This window comes from Haliotis rubra, unplaced genomic scaffold (genome assembly GCF_003918875.1).
Source record: "Haliotis rubra isolate DU_JTF1 unplaced genomic scaffold, ASM391887v1 Scf775, whole genome shotgun sequence".
NCBI classification, from domain to species: Eukaryota; Metazoa; Mollusca; class Gastropoda; order Lepetellida; family Haliotidae; genus Haliotis; species Haliotis rubra.
The window spans coordinates 203128-219541 of NW_025767496.1; the positions used below are offsets into that span (position 1 = coordinate 203128).

The 16414-nt window shown below is 38.9% G+C and overlaps 1 protein-coding gene across 1 annotated transcript in view; it reads right to left on the bottom strand.

Annotated features, from left to right (window-relative positions):
- The window catches only part of LOC124260772 (phosphatidylinositol phosphatase PTPRQ-like), a 49296-nt gene that overhangs the window by 21396 nt on the left and 11486 nt on the right, over positions 1–16414 (bottom strand). Inside the window, exons 10-19 of the mRNA XM_046695090.1 lie at positions 7261–7551; positions 6825–7109; positions 6193–6489; positions 5717–6001; positions 5299–5595; positions 4819–5103; positions 3952–4248; positions 2712–2996; positions 1742–2038; positions 1101–1385 (exon numbers count right to left, since the gene is read on the bottom strand). Of these exons, the coding sequence (XP_046551046.1) occupies positions 1101–1385; positions 1742–2038; positions 2712–2996; positions 3952–4248; positions 4819–5103; positions 5299–5595; positions 5717–6001; positions 6193–6489; positions 6825–7109; positions 7261–7551 (2904 nt within the window). The remainder of the gene's footprint in view (positions 1–1100; positions 1386–1741; positions 2039–2711; positions 2997–3951; positions 4249–4818; positions 5104–5298; positions 5596–5716; positions 6002–6192; positions 6490–6824; positions 7110–7260; positions 7552–16414) is intronic.

Below are 16414 nucleotides of genomic sequence, written 5' to 3' on the forward strand. Positions count from 1 at the left end.
CCTGGTCCATTAGGATCTTACATGGACCTTTGCCCATGACAATGACACCTTTTTGGCTGCGAACGAAAACTGATGTCGACTCGGACTCGACTGAATTTAGAGTTATCGTTCCTGACGAGGACAGGCGCGAGCCCAAACTAGGTCACAGTCCGTTTCAGCAAAATGTTGCCAAACGTTCATAATTGTGTACCGTCTTCTCAAAAATAAGGTTCACTATTCCTGCGTTTTATTGTTCCCTTGCAGATTGTCACTGTTTCATAAGTAAATGTTAAAACATTGACAGTTTTTTTGCTGTTTTGTACCCAACAACAGTCACCCTGCTTCTCACACCAGTAGGTTAGATCGACACATTTGCGATCTACGACTAAATATTGAATATGTGATTGTACTCGTTGAACTTAATCTTTACAAAATGGTGTGGCTAATACAATCGCAATCAAACGAATTTGGAAACTGTTGAATTGTGCTGTCTTTCATACCGTTTTCTACAGTGCTATATTGTGGTTCGTATGCGATTCCATTCGACTTGAGCAGTTTGGTTTCATCCGCGCATTAATACCGATCAGCTGATTTAGCTGTAAACACTTACATAAGAAGATGAGGCTTTGAGTTCATAAATACAGGTTTCTCGGTTTAATTACAGATTGGATAATAAATAGAAAAACCCACGATGTTCGTGTAATTACGGGAAATATGTCCCTCGTGGAATTAATGTTCAAGTCCCACGCTAAACCTCGGGACAGTGAACATTAATTTCACTCGGTACATTTTCCCATAATCACTCGTACCTCGTGGGTTATTCTCTAAGCCTTCACTTGTTAAAATACCCTTCCGCCCCTGTAAGACAATGGTTTTCGATATTTTATACTGGTTTTCTATATTTCAATAATGATATAAACTATCGCAGTAATATGTACATGCCGATTGTAACTCCACCGACGTCGTGATAGTTTGTAAACACAATTACCGTTTATAGTTGGGAATTATCCCACCGAGAAACTAACCAATTGTATGATACAAATTATCTGTTTCACAGCAAAATCATCCAAACATTATTTATGTGTTCACTTAAAGAATCCTCTTGTACAGTTTATACTTACTGAAGGGCGCTGTCTCAACTGGAATCTGTAGTGACAATATGCCCTCCCCACTGTGGAGTATGGAGGCGACGTCAGCCAGGTAGACTGTGCTGGGGGTGAGACCCTGGAATGTGTGTGTGAGGACAGCAGGAATCTCCTCCCGGATGCGGCTGTTGTTGGTTCTGTCTGTGAGGTAGAGTGCGAATCCAGTGATGTTCCTCTCTTCCACGGGGGCGTCCCAGGTCAAGTCAAACTCGTCAAACGTCACCCGTGTTGTTTTCAGATTCATAGGCTCAGCCGATACCACTTTAATATAAAACCATAAGAATTTCTAATACACGGTCGTGGTGTTCAGCGGATGTAATCCCTGATTGTTATTGTCTAGATTCAGCTCTTTGGACAGGCAGTGCCAACAAATTCAGGGTTGGAGATGCAGATGCATTGCTGCACTAATAATAACAGGTCAAGTCTTATATGCATAAAAATATGCATGGTGCATCGACATTTCTTTCTCACTTGATACTTATGCATTTGATTAATATGGTATAGATTATGCCTTAAACAATTTTCCGAATTGTCGCAAAATCCACTGAGACTGTGCATTGCGACAGTGCTATGTGTAACTGCTCGACATGATTCGAGGCTTAGGGTAATGAACTCACTGGTTTTGACTGCTATCTGCCGACTGAGATCTCCCTTCTCGGTCTTGGTGTTCACCCTCACCACCACATTGTACTCCGTGTCGGGTTCAAGGGAGGTAATCAGTGAGTTTTGCTTTCCCCCATAATGCTCCACAAGACTCCACTTCTCAACCGTAAGTCGGGATCGCGACCGGTCGTATTGGATGTTGAAGCCGATGACGTACTGCCTTGCGAACAGGTCATCGGGTGCCTTCCACTCAACGTACACAGCGGTAGCGTTCACTGGGTGGGCCTTCACCTCCGTAGGAGCCCTTGGAACTGGAACAAACATCTGCATATGTGATGACCAGGATATGTTTGTGTCACATTCACAATTTCTGCATCACGAATTCGTGCATACAACTGACGATATACTAAGTGCATAGTAGCATAGTTAGATTCTTATGTGAGGTGAGGTTAATCACATGTCCCGCCGTGTTCCTGCTTATTGTATATCTACTCGTATACTGTTTATGTGGGACTGGTGTTCGTTACTGGCGGGTGGAGGCGGCTTGTACCAGTACGGGGTCGGTCATATAGTAATACCCTTCATCCCCTTAATACCAAGCGTTGAGCTTGGGAACAGCAAGACAGAAAGTACCGTGTTCTACTGTCTTGTGGTTTGACGCGACAACCTGTCGCTGTAACAACAAACCATCTTTACACTAGACCAACCAGAGGCCTTCCTGACGATAAAGTCTTCCCTGTGTAGAATGCAATCTATAAGCATTGCGATCAAACTTCTGCTTGTTGAGTTTTATTTCAGACCACAATTTGCAGGATGAAATACACAGATGCGGTTCTTTGACCAAACCTGTTTAGTTTAGTTTAAACATGTTTTATTCACATAGTGAAAAGGTTCGGGGGCAAGTTCTTACAACTTATAAAAACCCTCTCCAACCTGTAACCCAGCCATCTCAGTCGGGATTGTCAATATACGGATGACACTTACTGTAAGGATTGGTTTTGACCTCAATTGTTTTGGACGACAGTCCCTCCTGTTCACCAATCACAGCAGACACCCTGATCCCATATGCTCTGTCTGGCAGCAGGTTGTCGATCCTGAACTTGAGTTTAGGTGGTATCTCCCTCGTCTGTTCCGTCCCTTCTATGGTGTCGAAGGTTATCACGTTAAATCTGGTGATATTTCGTTGTTTTATGGGCGCCTTCCAGGAAATGCCGATGGAGCTGAAGTGTACCTCTGTTGCTTGCAGACGTCGAGGCTGCTCAGACATCACTGCCCACAGACGTCACCCACATCATACATCAACGTTAAAGTTGCATAAGTACGGAGCATATTAAAAGTATTGCAGTGTAATGATCCTCGAAAACGCACATGAGCTATTAACTATTAACATGACAGCCATAAAGGGGATCATATCAAAGCCTAAACAAACCATCCAGCCTTCACGCTCATGTATTTAACAGCTCCTATCACCATAATTTTATAGCATCATTAAATTTAAAACGTCATAAATCTTTTATTTTCCAATAAATGTGAAAACATTCAGGGTAATATTAGCATCTGGACTATCTCTCCGACATCTGCAAATGTTTATCTAATATTTAAGCTGATTTTTGTCTGCCGCTTTTTGGTGAGAAAAATGAGACCAAGTGCATGCACAATGTCATCTGAAGAATAGACTTCATTGAAGTTTCTTTGCAGGCTTTTCACTAATTCATAAATGCATGTATCTTCGGTTTCATTAAATGGGGTATACAAAAATAACCTGCTAGAGTGAATGATGCCCCATCCTTATGATATAGTCCGTAAATTCGTTGAATCTTAGAGGGAATCATGTAAGCCTATATTGTAAAAACAAAGCCTTTAATACACCTATAACTGCAATGATCACATAACCTCAAATGGGGTCTAAGCTAGCCACAAGTGAGTGAGTGAGTGAGGTTAGTTTTACGCCACACTCAGCAATTTTCCAGCTATTTAGCGGCGGTCCGTAAATAATCGAGTCTGAGTCAGACAATCCAGTGATCAACAGCATGAGCATCGATCTACGCAATTGGGAAGCGATGACATGTGTCAACCAAGCCAGCGAGCCTGACCACCCGATCCCGTTAGTCGAATCTTACGCTAGCCACTAGTTGATACAACTATCACGTCAAAGCTCAGGCGTCATTTACAATGTGACTCCAATATGATTAGATGCAGTTTGACCATGAATGTGGCCACTTACATGTTTTAGTGCGTGTTCCTCTTGTGTATTTGCCCTGCTGAGTCTCTGTCTCTGACCTCATCCGTATCCTGTATTCCGTGTCCTCCTCCAGTCCCGTGACATAGACATGGTCCTCGCCCTCATCCACCTCCAGGCCCATTGTCTCCTTCACCCTCTGGAATCGATCCAGAAGACAGTACTCTACATGGTAGAGTTTGATGTAGTCGTGCGATCCTGGGCTGTCTGGCACCTTCCACCGAACAAGGAGGGTGGTCTGATTGAGTGGCGTCACTGTCACGTCTTCGATGACAGCAGGGACTGAATCACAGGTTATCAAATTCAGTCAAAACTCTGTTTATTACAACATGGGCATTGCAATTGAATTGGACAAAGCTACTTGATTGTGAATAAATCATCTGTTATTGACAGATCGAAATATATCACAAAGAACTGACACAAATGTATTGTCTCACACAATGAGATCTTCACTGCACAACCTGCATTACGCTTATTTCACAAGCACACTTGTTTTCCAGGGCACCCCGTGCTCCAGCTAACAACTTGTGTTGGTATTAGTAATGATAAGATGAATGGGATAGTCAGTTCAAAATAGTTCATGCACACACACCACACATTCGAATATATTTACATGCATGGTAGACACCATACCAAAACAGTACAGTTAGTTTACAACCTTACACGAACCAACAAATTAACACATTATACGTATTATAAGAATATTATGTGAACAGATTTCAAGATTTCAAAACATTTGGTCCTCATTATCATGTGCCAATGTCTTTTCGACAATTAGCAATATATATTTTTTCCCAGCCAGGGGATGGTTACAAAGAGAAGGGAGGTGTTGACAATATTCTCTCATCTCACCAAATGGCTTTGTTACAAATTCCAGTACATCGGAAGTCTTTCCTTTACGTGCTTCAAGCAATGATGTCACAGTAACTTTGTACTTCCGATCTGCTATGAGATCGGTGAGAGTGTAGCGAGAACCGGGCGGTGTGACTTGACTTGTGACCTCTCCAGTGACATTGTCAGTCAGCAGGACTTCAAAACCTGTGATATTTCTCTGCTCGGTAGGAGCATACCATGACAATTCGACATGGTCAAACTCGATATTCGTTGTTCTCACTGTCCGTGGTTTGTCAGACTCAACTGAAAAGCAAGCATGTTGGAAGAATCCAGTCACGTAGACACCATTCAACAACGAGTGCAGGTTCAAAACAGACACACACTAGCATAAACAGTTAAATGACATGAAGTTATAAGTTCCCTTCGTTTGTTGAATATATTCATGTATGAGTCTTGCTTTTTTATTTTATAACAGCAATGAGTCCAATGAAAACTCACGTGTGCGAACCATGATTGATTGGCTCAATGCCCCATTCTCAGTCAGCGTCTCAGCACGCACGCGCAGTATGTAGCTGGTGTCGGCGTCCAGGGAGCTGATGATGGCTGTGGTTGACGTCCCTGACGCCTGCACACTTCTCATATCGGTCGGCCTCTGGCTTGTTCCTAACTTGTTGAATGCAATGCGGTAACGAACGACGTAGTCACGGGTTTCATTGTCGACTGTAGGTGTCCACTCTACCAGAACAGCCGTGTCATTCAATGGCCGAGATACGATATTGGTAGGGGCATCAGGCACTGTGAAAAGGATGGTGTATTAAGATCAATCTTGGGACGGTGGCGATGATGGTAAAATGTCATTTCACGTACTATTAGACTATCTTTTGGCAACTTGATGCAGTCGTTATAAAAGACTCACCAAAAGGCAGCGTCGTGAACCGCAGTACATCCGAGGTCTTCCCTTCCTGATCTCCCATTTGGGATGTAATGGCGAGTTCATACTGAGTGTCCGCGGCGAGACCTGACAAAATGTGCACAGTTTGGGGTGATACGACACTCCGAGTTACCGTTCCTGCTTTGACATTGTAAAGCACAAGATGAAAGTTTGTAATGTTCCTTTGTGTGACCGGGGCATACCATGACAGCCTGGCTTGGTTGAACTGTATACGGGATGCCTGTAATCCATATGGTTTGTCGGTCTCGACTGCAAACGCAACCACATCGATGTGACATCAGTAATGGGTTGTTTATGGAGAGTATACAGAAATATTATACATGGTCCATCTGTTTAATATATAGATTCAGAATCTTTATATTCAGTGATTTGTACACAAAAAATCGTGCAGTGATAAGAACCAACATTTACAAGTTATATTAGCATATGCTGTAACTCACGAGTCTGAACAACGACTGGTTCACTATATTTCCCCTTTTCTGTCAACGTCTCAGCCCGCACACGTACTCTGTAGCTGGTGTCGGCGTCAAGTGAAGTGATGACCACCATGCTGGAATCCCCCGCAACCTGCACATCGTTTTCGTCAGCATTGCCTCTGCTTCTGTCCTCCTTACTGTAGGCGACGTTGTAACGCACGACGTAGCCACGTGTTTCGTCATTCACAGTGGGCATCCACTTCACCACAAGAGCGGTTTCATTGGGAGATGTTACTGTGACATCAGCTGGTGCTTCCGGAACTGCCAAGAAGAGTCTCCATGAAGTCATACAGTGATAACCATCAGCCCAAAGTATCCAGAGTATATATCCGTGAAATTATGCATGTTTTGCATAACAGTGACAGTGAAAATGTTTAATTACTTTCCATGTCGTCATCAACACAAAGTGAGCTGAAGTCTACCCGACTAGGACAGTGTATGTCCTGTGATAATACAATACAAGGTATACATTCTATTATTTGTACAATATTCACCTTTGTGTGTTGATCAAAAGTATTCATCATTCAACATGTTTTCATGCGAACATCATCTTCTTATTTTGTACAAATATTTTGTTTTTCATATTTACAACTAACCAAATGGTAAGGTCTTGAAGGAAAGCAAGTCTGAAGTCTTCCCTATGTGGTCCCCAAGTAGAGATGTCACAGTGAGTGAGTACTCATTATCAGGTTCAAGGCCAGTCAGTGTAAACTTCAAGACTGGAGGTGTCTGTAGTTCCGCCACGGCTCCTCCTTGGACATCACGGAGTGCAAGCTGGAAACCGCTGATACCCCTGTCCTTGACTGGGGCGTACCAAAACACCTCCGCTTGGTTGAACTGTATTTGACTGGTCCTTAGAGACAGAGGTTTGTCAGACACAACTGCAGGGACAGATTCAAGGCTTGGGTTATATTTTGCACTTCAGTTAAATCTGTTGTCAACACGAATAAATGACTGCTTTACATTTATGTTTCTTTACGGCTTCCTGCCATTGTTACGATTTTAAGGGTTTGAGAGTAAAGTGTAAATTACGTGTTTTCATGTAGACTGGTTCGCTATACTGTCCCTCCTCTGTCAGAGTCTCCGCACGAATGCGCAACCTGTAGTTGGTGTCTGGGTCGAGGGCAGTGATGACAGCCTTGTTGGCATCCCCTGAAACCTGCAGGCTCTCTTGACCTCGGTGCATGCCACCCTGTTTATTGTAGACGATGTTGTACCCGCGTATGTAGTTGCGTGTTTCTTCATCTACCGTTGGCGTCCACTCCAACAGCATAGCGGTGTCATTCAACGGCGTTGTGCGAATATTTCCGGGAGCACCAGGAACTGCCAAGGGATATGTCATAGACAAAGGGTCATGCTGTTGGTTCGTACTAGTTTGTTATGGTTCCCATTCCTGTTTGGCAAGGAACTGTTAGAGTCCAACTCCAGAGGAGCCCATGCAGAAAGACGGTGAAGCAAGAGGTAGTCTGGGTAGTATCTCTAAGCATCCTAGGATCTATCTTAGCACTATTAGCCATAAGTCTGTTATTCTGTAATTTTGATTAAAATACCCATTCTGTCATGCATATAAATGGGTGTTGAACCTACCTTTAATGTAAAACGTATGTTAACATACACATCTGTAACAATGTAACGCACCATTGTGTAGACGTTAACCACAGTCGCGCGGCCGCAAATGTAAACTTTCTTTGGTTTTGTTTTCTGTAGTGACAGTTATGAAGAGTTGATATTTCACGGTTCTGACGTGCAAAGCGTCATGTTGCACCTGCAATCATCCACGCGCAACCTGGTAATAAAACTCCTCTTTCAGTCGACGCGAAATCAGGGCAGTTGGAAATTAATCTGTCCTTGCTTCGACCCATATCTTTGGTCAGTATGGCTAGTGGATCCGACAGTGAAAGGCAAGACTTTTCTGTAAAATGCTGATCGTCAGTTTATATCAGACCCAGTTTGAGACCTCAGTCAGTGGTTTGGAAGCAAAGTAGATCTTTCTGTTATCAGCATGGATGTTGAAAAAGAGGATCGAGATATATTCTCGCTGTAGTTTCAAATGTGTGCGGAGTGTACTGGAAGCAGAAACAAGGTACAAAAACAGAAATTCATCTTTCTGAAAGGTTATAGGTTGTTGTCCCTCAAAAAGTATAGTTGACATGCTCGGATCCCACAATCTTAAGGACACATTCTGCCCAATAAGCTGGTGTCTGAGTCCCTTCAATGCAGATGCCATCGCAGTGAAGAAGCAGTTTCGATGTTTGATATTGCACAAGTGACGGTCTTGAATGTGCGAGTTATGATTTGCACGTTTTTCCAACCAAATCCAGTGAATTACTATTCACTGTTTCCCACCGTTTTAAGACATTGAATCCATTTGGTTGTATTTGGACATGACATTTAAGCAAAAATGTATTTAGTTTCATTTTCTTTCCATTGTCATATGATTAACGTAAAGGTCACATGCAACGTAAAACACACCTTTGCAGATTCTGATACCTTTCGGTATTGACATACAGTAACAAATTATCAAAAATGCAAATTCAACTTATAAAGTTGAAAAATAACGCGATGAAAAAAACCCCGCGAAATCGGAGTTCAAACGATTCGTTAAATTCACCCCAGCTGGGGTGAAAAGTGGTTTCAATAGCTGTGCTGTGCTGCGCTGCACTGCGCACATGGCGCATGCGCAGTGAATAGGTTCACGCAGCTTGGAAGCGGGATGTCCGGATTATAAGGTCGTGAGCAGGAGTAGTCTAATCTTGGTTGTGTACACAAACAACAGATAGTAAATAATCTACTCGTTACATAAAAGAACCTTGTTAAGGATCTAGATCTACTCAGCTATGTGTCAACCAGTGAGGCGTTCGACATTTCAAGACTGAACACCTTCGCTGGCGTTGAGTACTCGGAGTAGGCTTTGATGTGAGCTATTTTTCTAATGTTTTGTTGATATTTCACAGGCGCCAGCTTTTATATTATATGACAGTAGATTACCGATTTAACTGTTTATATAATTTCATTTGACTATTTCGCCACACGTTCTTCTTACCGAGTCACTTTCTCAGTTCGATACTTAAAAGCAACGTCATTATTTAGCGTTGTCATTCGCTTATCATACCCATACACAAACAAGGCCAAGACGTAAACAAAGCCAAATCATATTGGCCAATATCTCTAACATCTAACATATGCAAAACCATGGAGTATATGGTTAACAACCGCCTCACACAATATCTTGAAACACAAAATCTATATAATACAACTCAATCAGGCTTTCGCAAAAGTTGCTCCACTATAGATCATCTAGCACAAATCTATAACTCAATCAGAACTGCACAAAATACAAAAAATATACACTTGCAGTCTTTTGGGATTTCTCCAATGCCTTTGATATGCTCCGGAGACCGGGTGTTATCCAAAAGTTACAAAAAAAAGGTTTAAAAGGGGCACTTCTAAATTTTGTATCAGCCTTTCTAACAGACAGAGACTTTAAGGTCTCCATAGACCATCAAATCTCCCAAAACTATACACTAGAAAATCGCACACCCCAGGGAAGTATCATCTCATCCACTCTCTTCAATGTTATGGTTGATGATATATTCAACAAACTCAGTAAAAACATAAACAAATCCCAGTTTGCCGACGATGGAGCAATATGGGTTAATGAAAAAAATATACACAAAGCACAAAAACAAATTCAAGCTGCACTTAACCATATTGAAAACTGGACCAACCAATGAGGGTTCCAACTTTCTACCACTAAAACAACAACTGTAGTATTCAAAGCACAACATCGAAGAAAACAAAACGTACATCTTTATATTAACAAACAAGAATTACCGCAATCAGATACAGTAAAATTTCTAGGTCTAATGCTTGACCAGCACTTAACATGGAACAAACACATTCAGTTCATACAAGAAAAGTACAAGTCAGATCTCAACATTATTAAATACCTATCACATAGTAGATGGGGTAGCAACAAACAAACATTACTACTACTACTATATAAATCACTCATCAAATCTAAATTACTCTATGGCTGCGAAATATTTCAAGATATGGCACAAACACATAAAAACAAACTCAGTTCCATTCAATTCCAAGCACTTAAATGTATAACTGGAGCCAACCCAAGAACATCCCTCCAAGCATTATTGGTAGAATGCGGGAAACTAGACCTCACTCTCGAATGGGAAAGATATATGATGAAATATGTAACTGATCACTTAACAGCCCTATTACAAACAAAACTGAAAACCACGATACATCTCTAAACAATAAAACCATCTCATTATCAATGAGGGCAAATACCCAAAACCTTTTGGACAAAATACAGGAAATAAAACAACAACTTGATATATATACTACAGAATATAATACAAACCCATATTACAAATATCTTCCTCCAGTATCACTGCCAGAAATCCTGGACAACACAAAAATTACTGAACACAATATACATAATAATTTCAAAGTGCAAGCATTCATACAACAAAATGACAATCCACAAAATAATCTTCACATCTATACTAACGGGTCCGAAGATCAAAATGGAAACACTGGTTTTGGCATCTACATACCCCCAAAAAGCCTTAAACAATCCTATAATCTCCCAGCAAACTCCACTATCTTCACAGCAGAACTCGCAGCCATAGTTCAGACCTTGCAAACAACATCTGACCAAACAAACACTACATCTGCATTTTTACGGATTCCTTAAGCTCCATACAAGCTCTCAAAAATTACTCTACAACAAAAAGGCCAGATCAAATAAATAACATATACAGAAGAATACTATACCACCAAAATAAAATAATCAAATACATTTTATCTGGGTCCTGTCACATATCGGAGTCCATGGCAACGAAATGGCAGACCAAGCTGCCAAACTTGGACTCCACTCAAAAAACAAAATAAAATACCTTACTCCAAAACAGACCTAACAAATAAAGTTAACAATATAATAATAAATACATTCAATCATAACTGGCAAATAATAGGAAAACATTATCCACTCTACCAAATTCAACAAACACTAAATACAAAATGTAAAAATTATCACGAAACACGCCGAATTGATGTTGCCATAACCAGACTAAGACTAGCAAATTGCAATCTTAATCACTATCTACACAAAATCAACCTTCATCCAAACGGCAAATGTATCACTTGCCAAATTCCTGAAACAATAGCTCACACTATCATTTACTGCTCAAAATAACATAAACAAAGAACCCCATTTACCAATGCTTTAAACAGTACCTCAACAATGCTAACTCTACTGATCTCAACCACATTCTAACAAATCCCAAATTAATTAAACCACTCACTAAATATCTCATTCATACAAAATTATACCAAACAATCTAGCAACAAAAACAATAATCCCACTTTTTACCACTTTTTTTTAAATTGTTATAAATATGTATATATGTTCTTTTAACTTTTCAAATTAGTTCTCTCTTTTTATCAACTTCATTTTTTAACCTTTTATATGTTTACCATTATTCACTTAATAAATATGTTTTAAACATGGGTTGGTTGTAAAAACAGTAACAATAACAATAACCATTTAATACACTACATCTATATTAAATTCCAAATCTCTATTACTCTTTACCTATTTCATATTTTTACCTTTTTAATTCGGCCCCCATTTAAATTTCCCTTATTACTCAATTGTATTTTGTTGTGTTTTTTTCTTTTTTTTTTGTAGTAACACCACTCTTTCAAAATTTCTATTTTTTGTTTCCCCTCATTTCTTAATAAGTGTACTACCCCGTCGCCGAAATACCTTAGTTGTGCGTGCGACGTTAAATACAGCAAATAACTACTAAGTACTAGCATTGTCAGATTTTTAACTGTGATATAGATGTGCCTCTGTCACAGACAACTCAATGTCTGTTTTATTGACACCTATGTGTCTGCCTGCCTATCTGCTAATGAGTCAATATCCAATACACAACTTCGATCACTGACAACATGCAATTTAAACCTAACACCTATCAGGCTATACACCATAAACAAAACGCATTGACCATGATTTATGGCTCGTGCACCCAAGTTCTGCCCCTGTCACATAATGCAATTACACAGACAAGCAGGTGTGATACTTGTACACATGGCATGTTATATGATGTCTGTTGATTGCAAAATGTTATACACAAAAAATAGCATGTATTTACAGAATAGGTTTGTGGCAAAACCTTCTTTCTTATGGTATCAACGGAAGGTATAAAATTTAATATGTACGATAATATCAAATCATGTATCAACTACAATAATGATATTTCCGGATATTTTCGCTGTGAAAAAGGGGTCCGTCAAGGCGAAAATCTTTCACCACTTTTATTTTCTTTATTTTTAAATGATGTCGAAACATATATGTCTTTCTCTCAATGTGAAGGAGTCACTATTGAAACAACTATTGGCATTATCAAGATATTATTGCTGTTGTATGCCGACAGTCCTGAAAATGTACAGCATTGGATAAATGTTTTTCATAATTATTGCAAGCAATGGAAATTGAATATAAATGTTTCAAAGACGAAGGTCATTATTTCTGGATCAGGACCAGCAAAGAAAACTAACATGTTTTTACATTAGATGACAAGCAGCTTGATATTGTTGATGACTATGTATATTTACGTGTTAAATTTCATAGAAATTGTAAATTTAATTTTGCTATTAAGGCAGTACATGACCAAGCATTAAAAGCTATGTTCGCTTTATTATCAAAGTTCAGAAATCTTCATCTACCAACTGATCGACTGTATGTTTAAATGTTTTGATAGTATGGTTTTACCAATAATGTTGTATAGCTGCGAAGTATGGGGTTACACAAATGTCGATATTTTGGAAAATGTACATCGATTATTTTTAAAAACTATTTTGAAATTACGGAAAAGCATTCTCCATCTTATATACTCTATGGTGAAACAGGATGACTACCCTTTTCTATATATAGTTGAAAACGCATGGCGCTATATTGGTTCAAAGTTGTTACAAATACAAACAGAGATATGTTGACAGGCGTTATCTACCACACCGTTATACATACGTTTTCTAACGATATCTTCTCATCACCATGGATTGTATTTGTTAAATCTGTTCTAGATGATTGTGGTCTGTCTTGTGTATGGTTTAATCCACTTATGTTCGAACGTCAATGGTTAATTTCCACAGTTTTTAAACGATTGTCTGATCAGTTCATACCTTCGCATAAAGGTTACCTATACTGCTGTGTAAAACCTCTGTTCGGTTCAGAGGAATACTTATTTCTTTCATCAAAACTGTCCTCTTCCGTACCGGTAATCATCATTTGCCAGTGGAAATAGGTCGATGGTCAAATATCTCTTTTGAAAACAGATTATGTGAATTGTGTGATACACCACATATCGGTCATGAATTTCATTACTTATTTGAATGTCAATATTTTCAGAAATAAAGGGAGTTGTACATGCCACGTTTCTTGTATGTAAATCCCAACTTTCATAAGCTTGAATTGCTATTTGGGCAACATGTAACTTGGGAGTTGCATGCATGTTGTGCCGTCCATGGTCATCGCTCAGCTTTCCAAAAGCACGTGTCATCTTCATCTATATGACGGTTTGGGTGGACAAGTAAAATGTATTTTCATATTTGTTGTTGCCACTGATATGATGATCCGTACATGCCAGGATCTGGCAGGATCTGATATGATGATCGTACAGATCCTGCCAGATCCTGTACGTCTGTAAACAACTGTTTGAATAAAAGAGAAAACGATCTATATCCAACTTGACAACAGGGACGTCAATAGAGACAACAACTGTTCAAATATAGATACATGGAGTCAACCAATCAAATAATTTTGTTAATGACAGTAAACAGTTCACAATCTGCCCTCTTCATAACGTTTGACACATTGCCAAGTGATTACATAAAACTCTACATATTAGATGCCATTGTAAAGCACTACGCAAGACATATACCAACACCGTTACATATCGGCCTTTGATGTGGTGAACGTACGGTTGTCTGGAAATAGAAGCTTGCACCCTGCGTATTTCTAACTGAGGCATAATGTTTCGGCTGTGTCAAACTTTATACAACTCGAAGTATCTGCATAGATTCCTTCAACTTTGACACAGCGGTGTTTGACTGTATAAAGAACCACGTTGAAAATTAATTTAGACAAATCAAAAGCAATCTGGATTGGATCCAAAGCTAAATCTATGGATAAAATATGTAATGATCTGAAAATTCAATGGGTAACTGGTGAATTTGATGTGCTAGGTATTAAATTTACACCAGATCTTAAAGACTTATGGGTAATCAACACAAGAAAGAGACTGGAGGGAATTAATAGACTCTTAGCATCTTGGAGAAAAAGAAATTTAACCCTTATCGGTAAAATAACAGTAATAAAAACTCTAGCAATATCCAAATTGGTCCATATTTTCAATTCCTTGCCAAACCCACCAGCAGAATTTATCATGTCCGTTGACAAAATGTTTTTTAAATTTATTTGGAATGACAAGAATGATAAAATAAAAAGGAATGTATTTAAAAACAACTATGAAGAAGGAGGTTTGAGAATGATTGATGCAAAAACATTTATAGACACTTTGAAATTATCTACTTTAAGACAGTATTTCAAAAGAGGTGATAAGAATTATATGGTATCAAAGGCCCTTTTTTAGATTATGAATATTTACTACATGTATTACCTGACTCTTGGAAAAATACTCTTAACCACTGTCATTTAATACCAGTCAGGGATTTAAATATTAACCAATGTCAGATATATCTAGTAAAAACATCTAAAGGCTGCAGGACTTTTTATGATAAACTTATTTCCAATGATATACACAAAACTTTTAGATTTTCAATATAGATTTCTACAAGGAGTAATTTATACAAAAAGAGAATTGCTTAAGATGAAAAAGGTTGATAGCAGTCTATGTTGTTTCTGCAATGATTTAAATGAGAGTGTTTGTCATGTGTACTGGGAATGTCAGGAGACACAAACTTTTTGGAAAAACCTACAAATTTGGCTTAACAATTTATACCCTCATCCACTGCTATTATCAAAACATATGGTTTGGTTTGGTACTCTACATCATAATATATTGCTAAATCACATCATCATTGCAGCAAACAGACACATTTACGTATGCAGTATTAAAAATACGCTTCCAAACATAGCTCTATTTATAAAAACTTTGAAAGAAATATTCTTTGTGGAAAACCATATTTGCAAAAGAAATAATAACATAGAAGATTTCAATCATAAATGGGGTCCTCTCTTTCCAGTACTTTGATGAATTTAAAATGTACCCAATTTACCTGGGTCATATTTCTCTTTTATTGACTTTGATATGTGTATTAACATGATATTGAGATAATACCTGTACATCATCCATGTGTCTGTACATCACTGTTCTACATATGACATTGTAATCCTGGGAACCAATAAAAATAAAAATTAAAAAATTAAAAAAAAGAACCACGTTTCCAAATATTCCCATAACCAGAAACAGGTTTGCCAACATGGAAGCTTCATTCATTGCCATTCTCACATTACGCTGTATGGTGTTCATGCTGAAAGGACGGGACATGCTTCCCATGCTTCATGAATGTAACATGCAGTGTATGTGGAGATATCAAACAGTTATGAACCTTGCATGTCCACGTTGTTGTAACGCCTACGTAACTGATAACTGACGTATTTACTTGACCGATAATTGACCTAGTCTGCTAGGTACCCTACTCCTTGGAAACAACTTTCAACACCGAGTACAATAGTGTTATCAATTGTCTTCCAGTAACGGGTCACCAGCGTATATTGATAACTAAAAAGAGTCTGGAAGGTAAAGCCCAGTCGACCAACCACCACCAGCACACAAGTAGAGATTGACATCGTCAACAACCCTGTCCTGAACAAACAGTGCAATGCTAAAGAAGACCACAGACTTCGTTAATACAAACAATTCTTTATGAAGTCCTACACATTTACAAATATTTGTCCAAGAAATCACTACTGTTGTGGATTTGACCTTCCAGAAAAGGCAAATCAATTAACTGTTTCGAGTATAAACAAGAGAAAGATAAACAACAAGAAAAATAAATAAAACTCACGACAATATTTCAGTTCTGTGTATGCTGGGTTCAACACCTTCTGATATCCCCTCGGGTGTGAAATGAG